The sequence below is a fragment of the Lissotriton vulgaris genome, chromosome 7, assembly GCF_964263255.1.
Source record: "Lissotriton vulgaris chromosome 7, aLisVul1.2, whole genome shotgun sequence".
Classification (NCBI taxonomy): domain Eukaryota; kingdom Metazoa; phylum Chordata; class Amphibia; order Caudata; family Salamandridae; genus Lissotriton; species Lissotriton vulgaris.
This window is the reverse complement of record NC_141695.1, coordinates 176,563,094-176,589,550: the sequence shown is the minus strand read 5'-3', so window position 1 is coordinate 176,589,550 and position 26,457 is coordinate 176,563,094. Positions and strand designations below refer to the sequence as shown.

Below are 26,457 nucleotides of genomic sequence, written 5' to 3'. Positions count from 1 at the left end.
TACCACCACAGCTGCAGTTCAAACATGACTTCCTCAAAGTCAGGCAATCCTGAAAGAGCCTATGGATACCCTCCTTCCTATTACACCTTGAAAGTCCAACCCCAACGACAATTACACAAAGTTGTTGTTTGCTCATCCCAAGAATGTAACTACCTAGATTTTCCCTTTATGAAAACCACCTACATACAAGCATGCATACACTCATACGTTATATGCTTGCAAGGAGGAGGGGCGGTCCTATCCACAGTTCTCAGGCTTGTCTATTGATTAAATTGTCCTGGAGTGTTACCATCCTTGCATATCTTCCATGAGTGCTCTGAGGCCACACTAGTTTGCTTTCAGTCCTTTAGAAATACTACTACTAAACTAAACACCATGCTCATGGTATATAACATTGTATCCTTCAAAGCTGTACTACTCTATCTGCCTTCTCAAATCAGCTGGGGCCAGCATTGTACTTTACTGAACATGTTTTAAGTGAAAAACTGAAAGGGTTGAAATTAGGGTAAGAACTTGAGTGAAATGACACTGGTAAAAGATGTATGACAGTTAACGTGGTGCTGGTCTCTACCATCAGGTCAAATAATGATAGACATTAGAGGCTCTGTGATAGGTTTTGAATTGTAAAGGAAGGTGCATAAGTGCTCTGTAGGAAGTTTAGCATTTGGAATTGGTTTAAACATACTGGAACGGGGATTCAATATCATAGGATACCATAGGTGTAAACGACTCTGCTGAGGAAACAGAGGAGTACTCTTCTGCCTGGAACACAACACCTCTAACTCAATTATAGCAGAATTGGAGAAACTGCCCACAGCCTGCAATATTTGGAATCATAGGTTTCGGGCATTGAAATGTGAGGCCTATGGCAAAACAATCAAAAGAAGATCAGTTAAATTACCCAGTTAGATGTTTTGTAATTTGCAGCCTAAGGTCTGAGCTCTCCCTTTGACATAACAAAAAATTTAGAACACAAATCCAGAGAAACATCTCTTGTAATACCAGGGTCAGTCTGGCCTATAGGGCAACCAGGCAATGCCTGATAGGCTGGTCTGACAGATCAATGTGGGGACCTGCTTTTTAGCAGTTTGTGGATTCAGAAAAGGGGGTGGTGATGAACAGAGTGTCTGAATTAAGCAGACCACTCTTACCCAGTCCAAAGATCAGGGCTTGATTGCCCTCATTGCTCATTGCACCATCAGGATTCAAGCAAGCCGGGCCGAAGACGGCTGTAATGCCAGAAACCGGTCCCCGGAAGCTTGTTTCCTTCCCAGTGAAAGAATTGGCTTTGTAGTTTGGTTTGCCCTGTTCCCATCATGCACTGGGACAGGAACAGACTAATTTGCATACAGCCAGGTTCTAAGCTGGGATGGTGCAGTGAGCTAAAAAACGGTGTTGGATCTAGCCCTGATCTCTTGACTGGGTGAGAGTATTCTGCTTAATTCAGAAACTCTGTCCATCACCACCCCTTGTTGTTTAATTATTTTGTCCACCATAAGCGTGGAAGGGTATACTCAGATGTGAGTCCCTTGCTCATTGCACCATCAGGATTCAAGCAAGCCGGGCCGAAGACGGCTGTAATGTCAGAAACCGGTCCCCGGAAGCTTGTTTCCTTCCCAGTGAAAGAATTGGCTTTGTAGTTTGGTTCGCCCTGTTCCCATCATGCACTGGGACAGGAACAGACTAATTTGCATACAGCCAGGTTCTAAGCTGGGATGGTGCAGTGAGCTAAAAAACGGTGTTGGATCTAGCCCTGATCTCTTGACTGGGTGAGAGTATTCTGCTTAATTCAGAAACTCTGTCCATCACCACCCCTTGTTGTTTAATTATTTTAGCAGTTTGTGGGCATGTTTTATGGTCAGATGCTCTGGTTTTTACTGTTGATTTCCCTGATATTACAACAAATATTGCCTGCAGCAATGCATCAGTCTCTCAAACCTTACAAAGTAGCCATGCAGCCTGCCTTTACAAGTTCAAAACAGGATTTATTCCCAAATGTGGGCAACTTTTTTAGCTAAATGGTTCACTAATGAAGGCCACTTTAATGTTGGTGCCCAGGCCTATTTTCTTTCCCAGTGTAACACCCATGCTCTTTTGTGAGCACATAGGGCCTGGTTTAGGGCTCGGAAAATGGTATTTACTCTGTGCTATTTTGCTCTGAGAGAGTACCAGTCCTCCAAATTTAGAGTTGTCTGCCAGCCTAGCAGACAACTCTAGTCATGCACAGGTAGCCCTGATACAGTGGTTTCTGTCTATGAGTTAAATGTTTGACAGACGATTACATCACACATGACTGTCACCTGTCTAACTTGTTTTTGTGTTCTTCAAAATTCCAAAGCAGGATTTTGTTTTTTGAAAATACAAAAACTAATGGCCACCACACAATGGGAGTTTTCTTCCATGGGTTGGGGTTTATTTAAACATTTGTACTTTTACTGTCCTTTACCATCAGGTTTTTCACAGCAGTAAGGGATAGTAAAAACAGGCAATTCAACCATACACTAAATCATGTGGTGATTGAATGGCAGAACCTCACTATGTGGAGCTATCAGAAGAGTATGTCAGCGATGCAGCCTACTCTGTTCTACATTTTGACATACTTCTTTTGACAGCTCGATGGAGTAAGGGCCATTAAAGGAGGATGCCAAGGACGGAGACGGAGTAGTTTCCGTCACCGACATACTTACCATCCGCCCATCTGAAAATCTGTCAGGTGTACCTTAAGTTTGGCGGAGAAGGTAATCCGTCACTGTTGCAATGTAGTACCCTCTCTCCAAACTCTAACTCAGCCCCATAGATTTGATGTTTGAATATCCCAATTATACCTTAAATTCAGAGGCAGCTGCCAGACAGTTCCCACCTTCCTATGGCACAACAAAGAGCAATTCACTTTACACCTCACTTAAACATCACTTCATCAACGTTTGTTTTAGAAGCTGGTCTTGGAGATGGGATTTACCATCACCTGAATCACTAGTAGACATTTTTCAAGAAGCTCTGGGGTTCTGCAAATACAAATGTACATTTTTCTCGATCTGTTTTCAAAATGAGAGGGGTGGGTTTAAAATGTGTAGGATAAAACCAGCAGAAAAGTAAAAATCAGACTCAATGAACATAAGTCAAACATTCGAACCAAGAATACCAAGTCCATCCTGGCCACACACTTTAATGAGGCACACCACAGCATAGCTCAGCTGAAGTATTTGGTATTGGAAATGGTCACTCACTGCGAGGGTAGAGACAATAACAAAACCCTCTTACAACGGGAGACATCGTGGATTTACAAACTCCAATCTCTGAAGCCCTTCGGGCTTAACGATCGGACTGAATTGAGTTGTTACCTGTAATCAGGTTGTGTGATATGTTGAACCATCGTTCTGCATTTACATTGTTAATTGTACTATTCGTCATAATTTTGTTGTGACACATTTCACTGTCCTTTAATTTCACCGCTACAAGATGGCCGCTCCGATTTCACCTCCATCTGGGTGTCTTTCCTTTATTTCTAACTTTCAACACTTCCTCCTTGAACTCCGCAGTAACTCCGCGAAGCTCGAGACACGTAGTCCACTCCTTCGAACCTTTCACAGTAAGTTACCGCGACCGTATGGCGGTTAGTCTTAAACGTTTTCACAAGCGTTTTCGCTTGTTGACAACCGCTCTTTGATCATTTTTTCGTTCCTTGCAGCACTGATGTGAGCCGCCCGTCAATGTGGAAGCGTAAGACACTTTCACATTGCACAATCAGTCCCGTTTCACCATTATCTTGTTCTTGATCACATCACAAACTGTCGCTGCCTTAAGCAACTTATTTAATGCACTGCATGATCGAAGTACACTTTGGTTATCACTATGCACGCATGTTCACCATATTACCTGTTTTCAATGAGATGGACCCACACCTGCTCACACATTGTCGTTCCTTCGACCGCATGTTTTTACGCTATTATTTCTCTTAACCGCATGCACCCGCTTTTTTGGCATATTTCACTTACGCTTCCCTCACCGCACGTGCACAACTTTATAACTGTTCGTTTTCCGTTGATCTAAAATGCTGTTGTTGTATCCTTCCCACAGTGCTCCTTGACAAAGGACTACACGAGTCCGAAATGCATTGGAGCATACCTTGTAATACACATTATTGGATTACTTTCAATGGATCACATGGCGTGATGTAACACCACTGTATAATGGACTTCTTGAACATATGTTAAATATATACAAGCTTTGAAAACCTACGTATTTGAACTTCTTCTTGAATCAGCTACGCTGAACTCCACAAGTGTGCCCGCATACAGGGATGTGTTTACGTATCACGTAACACACTGTTTTGCTAGGATTTGGAAACATCATGCAGAACTTCTGTGGATGGACTTTCCCCTCTTCTATCTAATTTCAATTGCCAATGAAATGATCTGCACTTACCCTGTATATTAAGGAGAATTGCTTTCCTTGTAGAAACACCTGCCATGTGATAAAACACCTCACAAGTCAGCCATGACTTGTTGTGTCTTCTAGAGGGCATGAAGGTTATTGTAGACGTGTGGACCCGAGTTCCATCTGCCTGTTTGATTGATGCAGTAGTCTGAGAATGTTCAGTGTCCCAGGTCTCCTTCCAGGTGATGAGTGGTGGTAACCCTGAGCATCTCCCGGGTGCTGTACAGGTGATGCGGGCAGTGGAACCTTCAGCCAGAAACGTTGGGAGAACAATCTCTGGCTTCTCTGTAAGATCTGCCCAGGAGAGAAGAGAAATAAGTTAAATACAATGGTTTTCAATACCAGTGTTGCGGGGTTAGGTTGGACCACTAGAAATATGCAGCAGGAGAGGGCCCATTTATGTGGCAGGGTTGACTAAATTATTGTAAAGAAAAGGCTAATTATGTGGCATAGGTTTAGCACATTTACTGATAGTTTGACTTCATTATTTGTCATTTTTATACTTGTTAATACTGTCTGGGCTTGAGCCTCATTAGTACCAGTTTAACACCCAAACAAGCAGCAGAATGGTGACCTGTCAACCTTTGGAAAGGTCCGGCCAATGCGCAGGAACACGTGTCACTGCGTTTTAGTCACAAGTGCACTGTATTAGCTAGAAACAAATTTTTTGTTAGCATTTACAGATTATGCAGCAGATGATGGATTATGTGGCACCTGCGGCAGATCCAGAATTATGCAAAAAAATGCCAAGGGCGCACAATCACATGATACTGTCGTACGGTTCCTTCTAATTCAGTAAGACTGTGCTGTTGGACACATAAGCATCAAAACTATGGAGACTGCGTCCACTCATATCAACAGCATATGTTGACCTAGTTCCTGGCTAGCTCACAGTGTGCCATCTTGTCCCATAACATTTACAGGGTACCTGATGGTGTCTGCAACCTCAAACTATGACAACTCTAATTCCCTCAAGGAAATTGTGGAAATAGATCCACACTTTCGTTTTTTCCTCAGGCATGCCAAAAGGAAGACATAAGAAATACACAAATTGGCAGTTCACACATTTATTAAAGCAATTGGAATCTTGTGTGAAATATGTGTGTTGCAATGATTAGTAGACCGAAACAAAGCATAGTAGCCAGCATTAGAAGAATGGTGAAGAAGATGAATAATTCAACCATTATGATTATTTGAATACATATAATTGTACTCCTAAATATCTCTACCTATGCTAGAGAGCTATGGCTCTGCCAGATACCTAGGAGTGGTCTAACTCCCCATGTACCTGTGCATCTTTCATCCGGAAGCCAGTCTGGTGCAGAACAGGCCGTCATCCCTCCAAGGATAGTGATAAGATTCCGCTCAGATAGAATTCAAGCAAGGGGCGACCACGACAATCCACAGAAATAATCCTCTGCCCAAAGGCTCAACACAGTTTATGTAATAAAAACTGCACCCAATTGCATTGTGCCTGAGTTCAGATGCATGTGTCATTGTTGATTCTAGCAATTCAGAGCTGTCTCTGAACAGACAAGAATGTGCAAGGGCAGTTTGCGCGGTGTACTCGGTCCTTGGACAAAATGTACAATGGTATGATTATGTGCCTACAAAGAAATGTATGTCAGCAAAATACTTCTGAGTACACTATCACATACAAGCACACAAGCATAGTGTGCTAAAAGTCATTGTCTCAAAAGATGTCAACTTTAAACGTGAAAGTGTAAAAATTAGAGCATTTGTGCATGGGCCCTATTAATCTCACAACAATATCAATGGCCCTTTGGTTGACTTTTAATGCAGTACACATACAATACATGAGATGTTAAGGAGAAATATCACCCACCACAGTATAGGAGTTGAGTATGTTTAGCATTCACCAATGATTTTACACTATTATTTATTATTATTATTTTATTTAACGATTTGTAGAGCGCCTGGTGACCCGGAGGCATCCCCGCGCTGTAAGGACTTGTGATGACCAAGGGAGGAAAGGGGTCCTATTTGGGGAAAAGGAGAGTTTTCAGTTTTTTGCAGTTTTATTGAACTTAATATGTGCATTTTCCACAATATGTTTTGCCCTGATGTACCTTTACATATCCACCAACAAGACAATTCAGGTATATAATCAAGTGATACAATGGACATAAAATCCATGTGCACCCTTTTCTGCACTACAATTAGGAGTCCAGTGCAAATTCCACTCCTCTACTCTTAACCTGGGTACTTACTACTAGTTTTTCCTTGCTAGTTGCTCAACTGGTAATAAAGCACACTAAAAGGAGTAGGAGAGGGGAGATGAGTTGGACTAATGGCTAGGGCGGTCTATCGCAAATCTGGGGAACCGGATTCGAGTCTCGGCAAGGATGCGCAACATCCTGTGATTCTGGGCAAATCACTTATTCTCCCCGTGCGTAACAAAAATGAATGTGTCCTCGTGTAATGCAGCTGGTGCTTGTGTAAAGCGCACTAATGCCCGATACCTTCAGGTCACGTATTTGTGATATATAAAACTCAGTGAAAAACTTAAATTAAAAAAACAGGAAGAATTTGAATTTACAAAGATTCATTCCCACTATTTTCTACCTAGGGTTGAATCAATTGCTAGTAACACTGTTATAGTGCTGTATTAATACTAATATAGATTTGCACTGGTGTAATTAACACATCCTACTGAGGAATTAAAAGTGCATTGCTTTTCAGTTAATTCTATTACGTTGTTTATACTGTAAGCTGCATAATGAGCTAGGCAAGGGTTTGTTTTCAATAGCAAACCTGTATCATCTCAGGGCCTAGCGTTCTTATACCTTTTAATTACTATCAGAATTATAATTAATTAAAATGTAATCGGAGCTCAGGTGGAATATTAGCTTTGAGAAGACTTTTCTTTCCAGTCAATATATTGAAAGTTTCTTCCACTCATCCAGATCTTTTATCTAAATGCAAACTGCCCCTGGGTAATTTGGGCTTGGAGACACTGGTAAATTGAACTACTCCTAAGTAAATGACTCTGTCATAGGGGTGTATACACAGGCTCTGTGAGCAGAGTTTTGCACAGTTCCTGATCACTAGACTTTGCATTGTTTAAGACGTTTCCTGCTCTTCCGTCCCCAAAGATGCTGAGCATAGATTTTCTTGTATAAGTGCTTGCTGATGCTGAAAGTGGATGCCTTTTTCTCCCAAGAATGGTGTTACTTGTGTTTTTTATGCAAAACATTTTCTGCCTTTCTTTCTTTCTTGCTTTCCTAGCTTCATTCTTTCTTTTTTCTTTCTATCCTATTTTCTTTCCCTTCCTAATCTTTCTTTTTTCTTTCTACCCTTTCTTTCCATTTTTCTTTCTTCTTTCCTTTTGTCTTTGTTTCCTTCTTTTTACCTTTTGTTCACCCTTTCCTTATTTCTTTCATTTTCTTTCTTTCTTGTTTTCCTTCTTTTTCTTTCTTGCCTTCCCTTTTCTTCACTTATTTCTTGCTTTTCTTCTTTTTCTTTCATGATTTCCTTCTTTTTCTTTCTTTCTTGCTTTTCTTTCATTCTTTCCTTCTTTTTCTCATTCTTTCCTTCTTTCTCGTTCATTCTTTCATTCCTTTCTTAATCCTTTAATGTCTTCTTTCTTTCACTTTCTTTCTCTTTTTTCTTTACTTCTTTATTGCCTTTTGTCTCACCTTCTTTCCTTCTTTCTTAGCTTCCGTCTAACCTTTCCTTTTTGTTTTCTTTCTTTCTTTCTTTCTTTCTTTTCCTAAAGGCAACACGATAGCAGCCAATGCTAGCCTGATTAACTTGTTTAGGATATTTTCATGTTATTAAATACATGTATAACATAGCTATTTATAGGGGTTTCATCCACACTTCATCCATTTGTCTGTGGCTGAATCATTCACATTTCTTCCCACTCCAGCATGCCTTAAGGGGCAATGTGTCAGCACACATCAGCCACTGGCTGACTTCACTACAAGTTACAGCATGCCACCCTTTTCCAAGGAACCCATCCACACACAAAGTATTGCCCTTCAATGCCAGGGCTAACTATGGGAATATGTGTGGGTTTTTTTTGTGTGGAGCAAATGATTTTTTTCTAGATTGATAAGGGCCTCGCATATTCCCAAACAATAAAGTTTTTGCAAAAACCATGACAAAGCAAAACAAGGATTACTAGATGGCTTGCAGCCAAAGTCAGACCTATTGGCTTTGGCAATACCTGTTTTAGGGTTGAGAAACGTTTTGGGAGTGTTACTTTTCCTAGTGAGTATGGCCAATAATCCCACATATTATAAGACAAATTAGTTTAGGAAACAGGGATGTAAACACTTTAATTCCACATGTTATACATTCAATATTTATTTAAACAGATTCTATGTGGATTAGAAATTATAGAGATGATAGTGGATATTGTCATCAAGTTGCATTCATTATTAAAACAGGAAACACATGTTTCATCCATACATTGTGGCAAACTGAACATATGTTTTTTCAAGGATGGAAATAGGTCTAAGAGATATAGTCTTGTAAAAGTACTGTAAAGATTAGAACTGTATAGAAACCTTATGTTATTACTTGCACTATGAACGTGACAGAGGTTCAACACATTGGTGTAGCACAGCATCTTAGGTTTTGAGCTTCAATAAAGACATCTACATACAGAAACACCTCAATGGGTTCCAAATTTGTAGCGCCCTATGCATGGATGATGGGTGAAGTTAAATAATGAAAGTTATGGAATGTAAATTCCAAGAACACTCTCTTCATGGGACCATCTTGGTTATATCCTATTACATGTATGTTTGTATAAATATTGACTGTATATGACATATTACTATATTACTATATCATTATATTACATATTCCCTATTATTTAAATTATTCTGAAATTACACTGGCATAGATAAATAGATGAAAGACACTATTCTCATGTCTAACCCACTTAGAACATGGCAAACGGTACTTAAAATTAGATTGGCATTCAAAAGTATGAGGGAAGCCCCATTTTCATAAGACAAACAAGCATAGAACATTCCATACTTTGTGTATTTTTCATAATTTTTATAAGAAGTATGGGAAGTTTAGAAGGGAGAACTCATCGGAAACTATCTATCTGCAAGGAAAATATAGAACATTTGCTTCCTCTCTGTTGTCTGTCATTATCATTAATATCTAAAAATTGTTATTGATGTATTTTGAATTCCAATAGCAAGTAGCACTTCCTCACGGTGCCCATAAAAGATGTCAGGGAACCAATAGTCTCTCATGCCAAAGCAAATAGGAACTACTGAGAGTTTGCAGAGCATTGCAAGTGATGTAGTTTGCACTTTTTATGATATAGCAGACAGATATACAGTGTGGTTGTAGATTATCGCAGTCTTAATATTGTGTAATATAAATATTGTGTTCTAAGCATCATCTGGAAAAATAGTGCCCCGCTGGAGGCTCTGTGAACTAGCTGAACCAAAATTTACTGATGGTATAAGAAGACTCAGTTTCTATATTTTGAAGTGTTGTTGATCGAATACACAGTCCTACTAAATTCATAGGAACCGAATAACACTCTGAGGGTTGGAGAGGATGTGGGGGTGTCATAGGGATATCACCAGTATCCTCCCACAGGTAATATTAAATTTAAAATTGAAACAGGCTCTGGACCCGGTACCTAGAGGGAAGATACAAAGTAATCCATCTCTTGTCCTGTTTGTTCACTTTCAGAGAGCAAAGGTTTTACATGTGCTGCAAACAGACCTGTTAGGCAGAATTTACCATTGTTGTGCCAACAGGATGCCCACAATACCCACCCTGAATATTCTGCGGAGCTCAGAGGAGTCATCCCTGCCCATTCTGGTTGACCTGTCACTCAAGCTGGCGTATTGTGAAGCCCCTGGGAATAATTGCACACCTCATTCAGGCCAAGTACAGGCTGGGAGTTGCTGGACAGTTAATACAACTTGGACTCCAGGACCTCCAGCTAGGGTAAAGATAACTTTCTATAAGTTGTTTTTCTTCAATAATTATGAAAAGTCCGACACCACTGTATTGGATTTTAAGAACAGTTTTTTCCAGTTGGTTCCCTTCCTGAGATGGCGCATTATTATTTTAATCTGTGCTCTGGTTTACTACATAGGACAGCTAGGACTGCCACAGTGAATAAAGCTTGTTTTGCCTTGTCACTGTTGTGGCATGGTAAAGTTAATTTTCTGCAAGCTCCACTTTCAAATCTCATGCTCCCTGCCTTGTGTGCAATAAGGCATTAATATTTCAAAGGGGTGTCTTTGCCTGTCAATTTTTTTTATTTTGACAGGTCACACTGCAGGTTTTACATTGCAGCGATGAGGCTACACAACGTGTGCCTGAAGAGATGTTTGCATATCCACTATAGCAGATGGCACGCTAGGAGATGCAGGCCACATATGGCATTTAACTGTCAAGCAACAGGTACAGTGGTGGCTCGTATAGGGCATGCTCTGGGGTGGTGGGCGGGGGAGGGACAGGTTGGGGGGTGGAGTAAACTCATATGACAGAATGGAGGAACTTAATAATTACTTTCCTCCATTTCATTGTATGTCCGGGTTTACTACCCCCCAACCTGCCCCTACCCCGATCTGCCCCACAGCACGCCCTGTGCGACCCGCCACTGCACAGGTACATTTTCTAAGCCATTTACTAGAGACGTACAGCCAAGTTCAATGTTCCAGTCAGGAATAAGCCAATTTAACCATGTTAAAATGGGGAGCACTGGCACTTTATTCCTGGTTAGCAGAGGTAAAGTGTGCAGAATTCTAAGGTAGCAAAAATAGTGTTAAGAAACTGGTGAAAAATCTGGTTTGACCGCACAGAAAAGGCAGATCTTCTACATTGATTCACATGTTCTATGGTTTCTTTGCATCCCTTTACGACACATTCGGCTTGTATGATGAGAAATGCACTCCAGCACATTTCACTCGAGAAAAAAAATACACTGATAGTTAAGTTATTGCACTCATTTGGTATTTCAGAAATAGCATGTCATGTTCTGTTAAAGCACCTCAAACTGGGGCTTAGTGACTTAGTAGTATTATAACTAAAAGGCACTAAGAGATAGATTTGCCAATGCACCTCAGTTCTTCTCTGTATGCATGATAGTGATGTCACTTATGTGACTCATGAGGTCCTCACTGCCCTGGCATGCGAAGCTGGCTGCATCTGGAACACAACAAAGCTCCATCATAAACCTACTTTTTTGTTGGATGAGGTACATTTCTTGTTCTTGCATTTATAGCTCCTTGATGTATGCTACCTGTACCTTTTTAGCTTAACACAATTGTCCCTCTCTAGTACCTGCAAGCTGCAAATAGAAAGCTACTGTGGGACTCACAGTAAAGTAAGGATTGGTAATACTCATCAAAGAGTCCTTCCCTGGTTCTTCAGCAGTGTCCTATTTGTTTACTAGGGGGTCAGAGAATGGACCGTGGGACAGGAGGTAGGAACTTCCTCTGAGTGCTACTAGGACATTGTAAAGGAACAACCCAAAGTGAGCCTCTCTCAGCACCAAGAGGGGACCAAATGATGTGACAGGACTTCCCTACAGTTTTCATTGGTAGCAAATGCTTCACAAAAAGAAGAGAAGAACTAGCTTTGCCTTGTTACAAATCGCTCTCCCAACCCCTGCCATGAGAAGGATGGTGTATCCAGGCCTATATCATCCCAATTGCCTTGATAGGAAGAAGAGCATATGTGGTGATAGAGTGAGTAACTATACCCTGCTGTCTTCTGACCAATTCTCTTAGCAATACTCGCATCAGACCATGCAGCCCCCAGTACTGCTCAGCTCCGCCACACATGGTCCCATTCTGTATAGAAAATATAGTTTAAAGTTGATATGGGACAAGGAGGTAAGTTAAACTAGTGTCTCAGCAAAGTGCCGACATAATGATGTTCAGTGTACATAGGAGTCATAGCACTGCATAATGGCTATGTATACTTGAACATATGGAGCTCCACTACACTAAGCATATAGGGCTTTGAACACATGAGACTAGACCTAAGCAAATGGAGCTACTTCTATGCATATGCGTACTTACTGAGCCTCTTGGTTTATAGTGGCCCATATGATCATTCTTACCAACATAGACTGAAGCTGGATATTTCTTATCCGAGTACTTAGACGGTACAATTGGTAAACTTGTCTGTGATGTAAGGCAAATATTTGAAGATTCGATTAACGAATCATTGATACTAAACTTTGAATTTAATGAAGGATATGACTCAGTATAAGAAAGATGCACTAGACATATGAAAAGAAGCATGGCATAGCATGAAGATCTAGGAGGGAAAGCTTGCTACTGGGTAAGTTCATGGTGTCTTGGACCTTGAGTCCGGAGGTGTCCCAGGGCGCCCAAACCACAATGTACTGCAAAAAGAATGCTATAGATGGACGGAGCATGGGTACCAAGATGGAGCTGATCAAAGAAGAGCAGCACCAGCAAGGTTCCCCTTAATGCTTTGTCTGTCTGCGAAGAAATGAAGGGTCTCGGGCACTGTGCCAAGATAAGTGTGCAAACAACATTTGTAAAGTCACTATGCAAGATAGTGCAGCATGTAAGCTATTAAATGCTACAGTTCATGCTTCTGAATTGATTCTCATTGCCTTATCGGACCTTTGTCTATCCTGTACATGTTGATAAGAGGATTTGGTTCTAATGCTTCCTAGGTGATCCCAATGTTTATCACCCTTCCTTTCTTGATCCATTGTAATGAAATAGTGTCTTTGGTACTAGGACACCAATGGAACCACTGATGCTGCCACATATCCACTTACTGCTCTAGAGCCCCAAAAAACACACACAATTATCAGATCTACTTATACCATTCTTTTCTTCTCTGCAAACGTTGGGAGTCCTTTGTAACTGGGTAAATTCATGCAATGAATACTATAAAAAAATATCAACAGGACCCCTCTCAATAAAGTCGGCATTTCACTTGCTTGGTCTGGCACCACTCCTAGATGTGGTTCAGTGGATGCATTTTAGCGACTCCGCATCTAAATTCCAGCTTTATCATTAACTAAATATGCTAGTTATAAATATTAGATCAGGAAAGTGAGTGTGGCTCCCAACACTGTGGAATTTTCCTTAGGAGGGAGGTCTCTTCACTGTGCCATCAAAACCACCCCAGATAGGTCGTGGTCTAGTGGGCAGCATGGAAACAGTGGAACCAGGAGAAATGGATGATAATCCCAGCCTCCCCATATGGGTAGATTATGTGTTCTTTGCTGCGTTGTGAATGTACTCTCCTGCTCTCATACTTTGCCAATATTGGGAGAATTTATAATCAGGCTGAAAGCTGCTATACAAATGAGATTTAAAAAATTGGACTGAAAGCTATCGGCTACTACCCTGTGTGAGACAGCATCACGTCTCATGGTCTGTATACCAAAGTATGCTTCAGTGTGAAAGTGACAGGCCTTGGAGCTAGCACTAGGCATTGAAGTTTCATTTCGACTAGTTTACCAAACTGTTTGAACTGTTTGACATCTTATTCTCCTTGTGCCTGTGTCTCCTGATCTGCCAGAACTTGAGAACTGAGCTTCCACTGAAGCTGACTGTGGAGATGGCTGCATTAGCAGGAGTCACTTGTTGCCATTAGAGACACTGACATGTGAGGCATTTTTCACCACTGGTTTCCCTGAATCTCCACACTGAGGCATGCACCAAAGGCCAGATTATATTTCACCCACTTAAAATTATAAGCAAGTGGCCACAAGGTCACTATTGTGGTGTGTGGACAGGAAAGCAGCTCATGTCGAGAGGACCTGATAAGATTACTAAGAGGAGGAGCAGGGAGAAGGTGTTTGAAGTAAGGGCTGGAGGAGATCATGAAGAGGAAGAGCAGTGAGGTACACTGGAGGAAAGCATTGTAAGAAAGCACAAGACGAGAGCACTAAAACACACCTCTGGAGCAAAGGAAGGAGCAGCAGTTACCTCTCCCAGTCTTGCACCTGAGGAACAGCAGGCTACAGGGCCAGGCTTATCCCCCATTCAGAATATGAGTGGCTTGATCACAAGAAGGGGACGTGTGCACAAACCAACAGTCCAGTCCAGTGTGAGCAGGCCCAGAGGGCACTGAAGACCACCTACCACAGATCTCTGCTACACAAACTATGATGAGCACAGGGAAGGTCTACAGATCATGCAGCAATGTGCCCCATACCTAGAGCAATTAATGACATTTAGAATGTGGAATAGGGAGGGGATGGGGCAACAAATATTCTGCTGGGCACCCTAATAGCTTACAGTATTGATGGCTCAGTGGCTTATTGTGAAAGACTTGTGAGAAACAAAATTAGATTACACCCTGGGTACACTCTCCTCCATCATGTACTTTGAATACACCTAATCTAATTGAGTTTCAAAGGCAAACCTCATCAGTGGGCATTACTTTTACTTTTAAGAGATGCCCTAAGGGAGCCTAAATTCTCCTGGCAAACAAGCCATTCTTGCCCTTTAGTCCTGTGAAATACCTCCTACAGTGTGAAATCCATTTACAGTGGCTCAGTTGGTATGAGGATGGTAGATCCACTTTTCAATTCTAGGTGGAGGTTTAGAAGCTGTCCCTCTGAAGTGGGAAATGAGGCGCTTATGGTCTGTGGTGATCACAAATGGTTGGCCATAGCCGTACAGGTGGAAATAACGGCATCCCCAATGTATGGCTATTGCCACCTTTTCAATTTGTGACTACCATTGTTCAGTCTCTGTGAGGGACCGTCTCACAAATGCCACTGGGGTCGACTCTCCACCGTCAGGCTGCTGCATGAGCTTTGCTCCTAGGGTTTTTGGACCAGAATCCAGCTCAATGGTGGTCTCTTTCCGAGGGTCGAAAAGCATCAGAGTGGTGTTTGCCGACAAGGCGTTTTTGGTAGCTTGGAAGGCACGTTCTTTTTCCTCTTCCTAGTTCCAGGGGAAACAGATTTGGTGAGTTCCCAGAAAGGTTGTTTCAAAGTTGTCATGTCTTTGTTAAATTGGCCACAGTCATTGACCTTGCCCAAAAGCTACAAACATCAGACATAGTGGAGGGTGGGACTGCCTCTTTGATGTCTTGTACTTTTTTGGGGTCAGGTGCTACACCATCTGCTGAAAATGCATATCCAAAAAAGTTGAGTCGTTGCTTGAGGAACGCACACTTGCTTTTGTGGAGGGTGGGTCCTAAGTCTTGTATCTGCTGGGGAACGCTCCGCAACCTGGTGTCGTGTTCTGATACTGATTTAGCGTTCACCAAAATGTTATCACTGACATTGACTACTCAAGAAGGGAGTACCAGGAGCTATTGTATGGTGTTATGAAAAACACCTTGGCGGCGCTCATAATACCACAACTCAGTCTTCTGTAGCACTGCAGGTCCATAAGAGTTGATTAGATTGTTATATACATTGAATCCTCAGTCAAGGTGAGATGGTGGCAGCCTGATCAGAGGTCTACCTTAGAAAACCAACTGGCTTCACTCAGTTCTCCTATCAAGTCGTCAATGGTAGGGTTGAGGTAACGTTCCCTTCTTATCGCCTCTTTGGGAAGTCTCACGTCTATGCATATGCATACTATGCCAAGTTGCTCTGGCTTTCAGGACACCACAATGGGGAATACCCATGGGGGCAGAAACATTTACTGTTATCTCCACTGCCTCAAGCATCTCCAATTCAATTTCAACATGAGGCCTCAGGTGAAAGGTGATTCGCCTATGCTGCAGAGCTACCGGCTGTACTTGCCTCTTAGATGGAGTGTCATGGCTCTTTTCCTTTCATCTGCTATCTCAGTGACTTCAAAGTATAACTCCACCCTCTCTACCCAGTCTCTCCACCGAGGTGCCTGAGCAGAGGGGGCTGCTTCCACTACAAAAGGTTCAATGGGGGGAATATTTGGCATGACCGTTAGGGAGACTTGCACTATTTTGAGAAGGTGGGGAATCACAGGTGATCTGCTGCTCTGCAGGCTGAGGTCCCCACCCTCTTCAGGGTTGGCTTGTGAACGTGTGGGCCTCAGCAGCTAGAGGTATGAATAATTCCACAGTGCAGGCGTGGCACTCATGGTAGTGCTCAGCCTCTCCTTTCTTCATTTTTAATAACGCAGTTCCCAGCCTCTCTCCCCATTTTCAGAGCCGAGCTGGCAATACAGCGTAGTATTGACCCACCATGATCTTCTCAGTCTCAACGACGCCTGCCTACACAGTCCCTTGGAGAAAGCAGCATAGCGCTGCAGCATTTGCTGAAATGCCGCACTCAGCCCAACGCGCCGCAGTGTCCGATCTCAGTCTTCCTGGGCGGGGCCCGTCAGAGGCTCGACAAGGAAACAGCCTGCGTGGTCGTTCAAACCTGGGCTGCACGAGCACCATACACCCAGGAAGGGAGGACATGGCGGCTGCACTAATCTCTGCTGCACCCGGTGTGCCGAGGGCACATCGGGACCAAGGGCAGCAGCACCCTCATTTGCAAATGTGTCGTCGGCTCAGATGACGAAGGAAGGCCAAAAGAAAGTGTGGGTGTTGATTATACAGGCGGTCCATAAGGTGAGGCCTTCTCATAAATAAGACACAGAAGCAGGTTGTGAGTGTATTCGGTCCCGCCACAGGTGGTCTTCCTGGACACCTCCTGCCTGGCTATACCTTGATTAACACCGTTCCCGGTGACATCTAGACTGCGCCAAAAACACCGCGATGTGGGTAAGAATGCATGAACACCCCTGCAAGTACATTTCAGGGTCCATCTGAACACGTACCAGTTAGGTCACTGGTGCGACATTACAGATGGGTCCGTTTTCAGAAGTGTTCCACAGTAGTAGACTGAATACCTTCTGGGCCCCTGACAGAGAATGTGCTCACCCAATGAATGTTTTGCTGTTCACCCTATGTGGGAAGGGTATGCCCAGACATAGGTCCCGTGCTCACTACGCCACTGGAGTCAAGCTATCCTGGCTGAAGACGGCTGATAGCCAGAAACCTGTCCTAGGATGCTTGATTCCGGTCCAGGAAAGAATTGGCTTGGCAGTTCGGGCTGGACTGGTCCCATGAGGCACAGGGCCAAGACTGATTTGCATATGGCCATGCCTGAACTGGGGAGGCTTGGTGAGCAAAATAACGATGGATTAAACCCAGATCTGTGACTAGGGGTGAATGTTTTGCCATTGTATAACATTCCCCCAATCATCTTGTTAGTTTTGCTGTTCACCCTATGTGGGAAGGGTATGCCCAGATGTGGGTCCCGTGCTCACTATGCCACTGGAGTCAAACTATCCTGGCTGAAGATGGCTAATAGCCAGAAACCGGTCCTAGGATGCTTGATTCCGGTCCAGCAAAGACATGGCTTGGCAGTTCGGGCTGGACTGTTCCCATGAAGCACAGGGCCAAGACTGATTTGCATATGGCCATGTCTCAACTGGGGAGGATTGGTGAGCAAAATAACGATGGATTAAACCCAGATCTGTGACTGGGGGTGAATGTTTTGCCATTGTGCAACATTCCATTCATCATCTTGTTTGTTTTGCTGTTCACCCTATGTGAGAAGGGTAGGCCCAGATGTGGGTCCCGTGCTCACTACGCCACTGGAATCAAGCTATCCTGCTGAATACGGCTGATAGCCAGAAACCAGTCCTAGGATGCTTGATTCCGGTCCAGGAAAGACATGGCTTGGTAGTTCGGGCTGGACTGTTCCCATGAGGCACAGGGCCAAGACTGATTTGCATATGGCCATGTCTGAAGTGGGGTGGTTTGGTGAGCAAGACAACAATGGATTAAACCCAGATCTGTGACTGGGGGTGAATGTTTTGCCACTGTGCAAAATTCGGTCCATCATCTTGTTTGTTTTGCTGTTCTCCCTATGTGGGAAGGGTATGCCCAGACGTGGGTCCCGTGCTCACTACACCACTGGAGTCAAGCTATCCTGGCTGAAGACGGCTGATAGCCAGAAACCGGTCCTAAGATGCTTGATTCCGGTCCAGGAAAGACATGGCTTGACAGTTCGGGCTTGACTGTTCCCAAGAGGCACAGGGCCAAGACTGATTTGCATATGGCCATGTATGAACTGGGGTGGCTTGGTGAGCAAAATAACGATGGATTAAACCCAGACCTGTGACTGGGGGTGAATGTTTTGCCATTGTGCAACATTCCGTCCATCATCTTGTTTGTTTTGCTGTTCACCCTATGTGGGAAGGGTATGCGCAGACGTGGGTCCCATGCTCACTACACCACTGGAGTCAAGCAATCCTGGCTGAAAACGGCTGATAGCCAGAAACCGGTCCTAGGATGCTTGATTCCGGTCCAGGAAAGACATGGCTTGGCAGTTCGGGCTGGACTGTTCCCACGAGGCACAGGTTCAAGGCTGATTTGCATATGGCCATGTCTGAACTGGGGTGGTGTGGAGTGCAAAAAAACAATGGATTAAACCCAGATCTGTGACTAGGGGTGAATGTTTTGCCATAGTATAACATTCCACCAATCATCTTGTTAGTTTTGCTGTTCACCCTATGTGGGAAGGGTATGCCCAGATGTGGGTCCCGTGCTCACTATGCCACTGGAGTCAAACTATCCTGGCTGAAGATGGGTGATAGCCAGAAACCGGTCCTAGGATGCTTGATTCCGGTCCAGGAAAGACATGGCTTGGCAGTTCGGGCCGGACTGTTCCCATGAGGCACAGGGCCAAGACTGATTTGCATATGGCCATGTCTGAACTGGGGTGGATTGGTGAGCAAAATAACGATGGATTAAACCCAGGTCTGTGACTGGGGGTGAATGTTTTGCCATTGTGCAACATTCCGTCCATCATCTTGTTTGTTTTGCTGTTCACCCTATGTTGGAAGGGTATGCCCAGACGTGGGTCCCGTGCTCACGACACCACTGGAGTCAAGCCATCCTGGCTGAAGACGGCTGATAGCCAGAAACCGGTCCTAGGATGCTTGATTCCGGTCCAGGAAAGACATGGCTTGACAGTTCGGGCTTGACTGTTCCCAAGAGGCACAGGGCCAAGACTGATTTGCATATTGCCATGTATGAACTGGGGTGGCTTGGTAAGGAAAATAACGATGGATTAAACCCAGATCTGTGACTGGGGGTGAATGTTTTGCCATTGTGCAACATTCCGTCCATCATCTTGTTTGTTTTGGTGTTCACCCTATGTGGGAAGGGTATGCCGAGACGTTGGTCCCGTGCTCACTACGCTACTGGAGTCAAGCTATCCTGGCTGAAGACGGCTGATAGCCAGAACCCGGTCCTGGGATGCTTGATTCCGGTCCAGGAAAGACATGGCTTGGTAGTTCGGGCTGGACTGTTCCCATGAGGCACAGGGCCAAGACTGATTTGCATATGGCCATGTCTGAACTGGGGTGGCTTGGTGAGCACAATAACGATGGATTAAACCCAGATCTGTGACTGGGGGTGAATGTTTTGCCATTGTGCAACATTCCATCCATCATCTTGCTTGTTTTGCTGTTCACCCTATGTAGGAAGGGAATGCCCAGACGTGGGTCCCGTCCTCCCTACACCACTGGAGTCAAGCTATCCTGGCTGAAGACGGCTGATAGCCAGAAACCGGTCCTAGGATGCTTGATTCCGGTCCAGGAAAGACATGGCTTGGTAGTTCGGGCTGGACTGTTTCCATGAGGCACAGGGCCAAGACTGATTTGCATATGGCATGTCTGAACTGGGGTGGCTTGGTGAGGAAGATAACGATGGATTAAACCCAGATCTGTGACTGGGGGTGAATGTTTTGCCATTGTGCAACATTCCGTCCATCATCTTGTTTGTTTTGCTGTTCACCCAATGACCCTCAGCACGGTGAGAAATCAGTTTGCCCAGGCGCACAGTTTAGGAGGGAAAAGTAACTGGTGCTGCACGAGTGCTGAATTGGAACTGGAGGTTACAGGTGGGGCACACCAGAGCATATTTCTGTGCACCAGCACTTATCTTTCCTCATTAGACTTTGACCCAACGCAAGAGAGAGAAAAACAGAACAGGGGGAAGGAACTAGGAAGGGAAAGAGGAAAATGTGACAAAGGGAGGAAGCAGTGTCGAAAATGAACGTGCAAGAGTGTGTTTGAGGGCCAGGGAGTGTATGGTGATGGATTAAAGATGCATGAGGTGGAATCAACACTAAGCAGCCTTGCTAAGCAGCACTACACCTTCTGCAGTGCCAGTGGCAACTTCAAAGCGAGTGTTTGGGCCTGTGTACTTATTCAGTTACAAATTAAGCAGGGTTCAGCAATATTATTTTATGAGCTTGACTTTACTGCCAACTATGGACCACACTAGGGAGGATTTGACAGCATCTGCTGAGTTCTAGAGCATCTGGGAGTGTGGCATGCTGCTGTGGGGGTAGGTTTGTTGACTAGATTTGTCTGAATAAACCCTCTCATACATACACAGCCTTTAACATATTCATATATATACACACACTGGAATTACAATCTTCACAGTAAGCCATAAAAAGTCACATTTCTTCAATAAAGTTTTTGTTGGAAAAGTTCAAAATCAATCCTTCTGCTTTAATGGTACTAATAGTCTACGCGTTTCGAACTCTCAGTGGCTTGGAAGTTCTCATCAGGACATCATGCTCTTTTTGTTCAAGCTGAAATGGGAATGTGATTTCACCTGACGGTACACAAACGAGTATCCAGGACCAAATTATTTTGCCGTGAAATTGATTTTCTGGATGATTTTGGGGGCAGCATGACTTATAAGTTGTAGCCGGCTGTCCTCTATGCGGGGGTCTCGGTGGGCGGGTGTAATCTATTTTTAAAGCATTATGGTTGAACCGCCGCACCTCGGAGCAATCTCGTCTCCTACACCGGGCTCAGTTCCAGCTCTTTCCCTCCTCGCGTACTTCCGGTTTCGCGAGGAATCATGGAAGTTTCATGATTCCTCGCGAAATCAGAAGTACGCAAGTCAAGATTGTAATTCCAGTGTGTGTATATATATGAATATGTTAATGGCTGTGTATGTATGAGAGGGTATGACTGTATTTGAATGAATGTAGACTGTATATTTGTAAATTAGCCAAAATGTTTTTTTGTATTTGTGTTTATTTGTATAGGAGGTCTTGTATTTTATGCTAAAGTGGTGAAATAATAACCAAATTACCTTTTGAGAAATATGAATCAAAAATAAAACAAGAGATTTATTCAGACAAATCTTGTCAACGAACCATAGTGTGCAATTCATATGGTTTATGGTCATCGAGTTAAACAGAGACACAGTATTGGCATTTCTTTTGTTTAATTGTAGCTAGTGGCTCAGCCTTGCTGTTGGGGGCTCAGACCCAATGGTGTTTTTTTCGCTGTGGGGGTAGAGGCACATCATTGGCATGATTCTGGGATTGTATCAGGCTCCTACGTCATCATACCCAGCTGCCACATCATTCAGTTCTGGATACACCTGGTTAAGAGAGACCAGGCCTCATCTACAGATAATATCTTTGTAAAGTCGCGTGCATATTGTTATCTTGTGATTCCTGTATCTTGCACTAACTGCCTTCAGTCACCACATTATCGACATTCAAAGTCAGTCAGTCAAAATCACTTTATTCTATAAATTTTAAAATCATAAAAGTATACTACATAAAAATGTAGGTGAACCATTAAAAACATATACATTTAGGAATATATTTTTAAACCCCAAAACGTTCAGAATAAAAATCATGCCGTCATTACAAAAGGTTGTATATCTACATATTTGCTTTAAAACATGATCCTATATACCAAAAACCTCAAAATAAAATCATTGGCCATCATTACTATATAAGAGCCAACTAAAAACCACTTCAGAAACACCTTTTTTCCTTTCTCTTACCGCAGCAACTAAAAAGCTGGCAATATATTCCCATACCTTGTGGCATTAAAAAGCATTTGCAAATATGATGATAATGGTCGCAAAACATTAGAAAGTGCACAGTGTTCTGGGTGGAGAAATTATCACAAGAGCAATGGCCCAAATCTTCCATCTTACACCACCCCTGTGGTTCTGGCAAAACAGGGTGTAAAAGGTTAAATCTAAATATTATTAAAAGGAAGCGGTGTAAGGCTTTCATATTTCATGTAGGTACGGTTCTAATGCTGGAGATGTTTTCAATAGAGTATGTGCTCGTGCTGTGGGTTTTAGGCGCTCTATAGCCGCGCTCTCTACTTGCATCATACATATAAAATGGTTTTTCACCCACAACCCTCTCCCTAGCCTGTCGGGGAGTCATACAATGCAGCCCGCCCTAATTTCACTTCAAGCTCTTAATATATCCTAGTCATGGGATGCTACTTGCTTTATCTAAAGATAAGCAATCCCAAGCGATCTTACTATTTAATTCCAGTTCTGGGTTGGTCCAAATCATAATCAAAACAAACGTGGGGCCATACCAATCAGATCTGATGCAAAACCAACACCCAATTCCTGATGACAGAGATAAAATTGCCAGGAAGGGACAAGAGTACCACACATCACTTACGCTCTATGGTGAGAAGAGTCATATTCTCTAAGTAGCTATATTTAAAGGTGTCTTCAATCCGGAAGAAATAGTGCCCTTGGTCCTGCTTCTTGGCGCTGTCGATCCCCAGAGAGCAATCCTTCTTCCGGATGTCGCCCACGAACTGGAAGCGGTCTGCCGTTTCACGGGAAACCACCAACGTCCCAGGGCTGTTGACTGCTGCCACCCTCACAAATGTTTCCACTTTGAGGTCTGGATGGTGTCTGCACCAGTAGCCCGGCGGCATGTCCGACAGGTTGTGAGAGGGCGGGTAGGTGAACGTGCATTGGATGAGGACGCATAGGCCTTCCTGGACTTGTACTCTTGTAGGTGCATGCACTGTATATGAAGATGGAGCCTGGGAAACACACCCTGCAGGAAACAAAAACATCATCAATCTATGTACGTCAACTTGTAAGGGTTAATTTCTGATGGTGCGTTCCAACAGTTATTCTAAGAGGGGACAGGGACTCTTCCAGTCCCGTCCAGGCGCCCACTGAAACTTTAACCATGAGGCACTGACCACATAGACTGTAACAACAACGCCCTATTAGTATATAATGCAGCTATTTTAAAGATGCCTAATGTGCCAACCTATGGGAGGATCAAAGGCTGATGAAGCCCTTCTGGGATTCAACAGTATGACCTTCAGCTGGAGTCAGTTACCCAAGTGTTTTTCTTCCACACTTATTTATGATTGAGGCACCGCATGCCACGAGTACAGCATAAAGAAGGAGTCTTCCATCTTAGTACTGATCTCAAAGGTGGGGGCATGCCGACGGCTATACGCATGCGTGAGATGACATCACACAACCCTCACGCGCGAGTCCCAGCCAATGTGTCTGTCCTGCCCACGCACGGTCGGTATTGGAGTGACAACACATTCAGGGCTAGATGTAGGTAATTCCCATGTACAGACTCTTAAATACGGAATTTTACCGATTCGGTATTTAAGAGTCTGTAAATGGGAAGGGGGCAGATTTAGGTAATTCTAAAATCTGAATTACTGAATCTGTAAAATTCGGTATTTACCGATTCTGTAAATACAGAACCGGTATTTCCCATTGATTCCTATGGGCTTTGAAGCCCATAGGAATCAATGGGAAATACCGATTCTGTATTTACAGAATCGGTAAATACCGAATCCTGCAAGCATGCAGGGGGTGTCACTTTGACACCCTCTAGCACCCCAAGTGCAGGCTTGTGTGCAATGTGGCACACAGACATGCCCTAAGGGCATGTCTGTGTGTCACATGGCACAGGTGTACATGCACAGATGTGCATGCACACCTGAATTCGGTATTTTACCACACAATAGGATTGTGTGGTAAAATACCGACTCTTAAGGGCCTGTGGCACTGTAAACTGTGCCACCTACATTTGTAATTACAGAATCGGTATATTTACTGATTCGGTAATTTACCGAATCAGTAATTTTACCGAATCGGTAAATATACTGATTCTGTATTTTTCAGCCCCCTACATCTGAAAACCCTAATACCGGTCGGAAACGGCCGAAATCGGCCGTTTCCGTCTGGTATTAGGGCTCCTACATCTGGCCCTTTGCCTCCTCCTAACCGCCATCCTGCCATGCCTGTCCGATGTTTGGGAAAATGTAGTTACATTCCAGCGGTGCTGGAAAAACTTTAGAAGTGGGGGGGGGAGGTGCTCTCATAAATGTTACATCACTGAAAAGTGTAGATAATGAGCGACGCCCATTCAGGAGAGTGTTAAGAACGGGATTTTTAGCCAGTGGTAAGTTTTGCTGCACACTGTGGCAAATGTATAATTAATGCACGGTGTGGTAGCACACTGTCAGTTACAGTCACCATGTTTTCCATTGAAATGTGCGCAGACGTGAAGTTTTACTGATAATGTGTGCCAAATGTGATTCAATTAATATTTATAATTATTTGCATATCACCTAGTAAAAGTGCCTTTATTTGTTAGTATCCTTTTAAAATATTTGTTTCCAACACACTTCAGAATTACAAAGCAAAGTGCTTCATTTGTGATCTCCCAGTTGCTCATATATTTTTTAATATGTTGTTGTGTATTAGAAAAAAATAACATTCAACACCCATTTGTTCACACTCAGCAAGATTGTCACATATGTCAATTTACAATATCCTTTCACTGTGCAGCCTGAGAAAGAAAGATACCCCAATCTCAACCTTTCAAAAATAAGCAACAATATGCCATAAGACAAAGCTAGACATTTGACCTCTATGACAAGTTAAATGTAAAGCCATCTTTATTCTTCATTCACCTTCTGAACTCCAGGACGGTTATGTGGGGGTGCTGCAGCATCCCTTGCACCCCTGGGACTCCCAGCGCCTATGTTGCACTCATGTTCACTCCCAGAGCCATGTTGGTACAAAATCAAACTAAACACTGGTAGTTATTGTGTGAAAAGAAAAATGCACTATATACTTAACATTTTAGTTGAAGTGGTGACACAATACCCTTCTTCACTTACCCCCTGTTATTGCCCTTTTCTCAAACAGGAACCTGAAAATGGTGGCGTATTTCATGTTCTGAATGCCCTTTCAAAACATATGTTTTCTTATATCTGGCCTTGAAGTAGCCTTAATTCTCTTGCTAGACTCATGTTTTCCAAAAAGATATCATGGGTTAATAGATACATGTATAGGTGCTCTAAATCAACATTCTCACCATTGGTCTGTTGAAATGTCACTCAAAATATGCTCCCTCCAACCACAGCACAAAGTATATAGATCAACAAACCTGCCAGTGGATGCTTTCTTTTTGAGTGACTGAATTATGTCCTTTCACATGTATACATAAATGCTTTTTTCTGAAATTCGTTTTTGGTTCATATATATATATATACAATTTTCAACTTTCACACAAAACACATACTTGTAAGTGGTAGGTACAAACGTGAAAAAATGTGTGTTTGCTACCACTCTCACCTTTTACCTGTGAAGAAAAAAGGTCACATGAATATTAGCTTCACCTGTCCTCATCCGTCTGCTCCTCTCCTCAGCAACCTTTCGGTTCCTGGAGGGAATAGAAAAAGAGAAAACATTGGGCTTTATTACGAATCTGGACAGTCGGACCGCCGCCCAACATCATGGCGGTCCGGGGACTGCCCGACAGGCAGGAGGCGGTTTGACCGCACAATTACAATAGGACCGCCATTGTGGCGGTCAGAAGGTGCCCCTTTCCAATGCAGCTTATGCTGCGGCACAGGAAAAGGGCCACAGCATATGCCACCATGTATGGGAGCACTTTGTGCACATCCATGCACCATGTGCCAGAGTGGGAGTGAGGGCACCTCATGTGGCCACATGGCCACATTGTAGTGGCCCTCGAGGGACGGGGCTCTGTTTGGTGCCCCTAAAGTCTGTTTCCGACAACCTTTTCATGGTGGTCGGCCCACCATGAACAGGCTGTCAGAAAGGGACATCGTAATCTCGATGGTGGTGCCTGCCTCAGCACCACCATTATTAGGGATTATGATTCTGACTGCTGCCCCGTCAGGATCAGTAGTTCCAGCAGAGGTGGCGGTCTTCCCTCCAATGGCTAATGATTCGACTGCATGCATCAAA

The 26,457-nt window shown here is 43.5% G+C and overlaps 1 protein-coding gene across 3 annotated transcripts in view; it reads right to left on the bottom strand.

The window, feature by feature from the left end:
• The window catches only part of LOC147701129 (sialic acid-binding Ig-like lectin 7), a 251,785-nt gene that overhangs the window by 107,441 nt on the left and 117,887 nt on the right, over positions 1-26,457 (bottom strand). Inside the window, exons 2-4 of one of the 3 annotated variants that reach the window (XM_086929897.1) lie at positions 25,863-25,906; positions 22,865-23,254; positions 4,426-4,731 (exon numbers count right to left, since the gene is read on the bottom strand). In XM_086929897.1, the coding sequence (XP_086786023.1) occupies positions 4,426-4,731; positions 22,865-23,254; positions 25,863-25,872 (706 nt within the window). In that variant the 5' untranslated portion in view covers positions 25,873-25,906. Of the gene's footprint in view, positions 1-4,425; positions 4,732-22,864; positions 23,255-25,818; positions 25,907-26,457 lie in introns of all 3 variants that reach the window. The other 2 variants (XM_086929898.1, XM_086929896.1) reach the window with 2 other exon arrangements.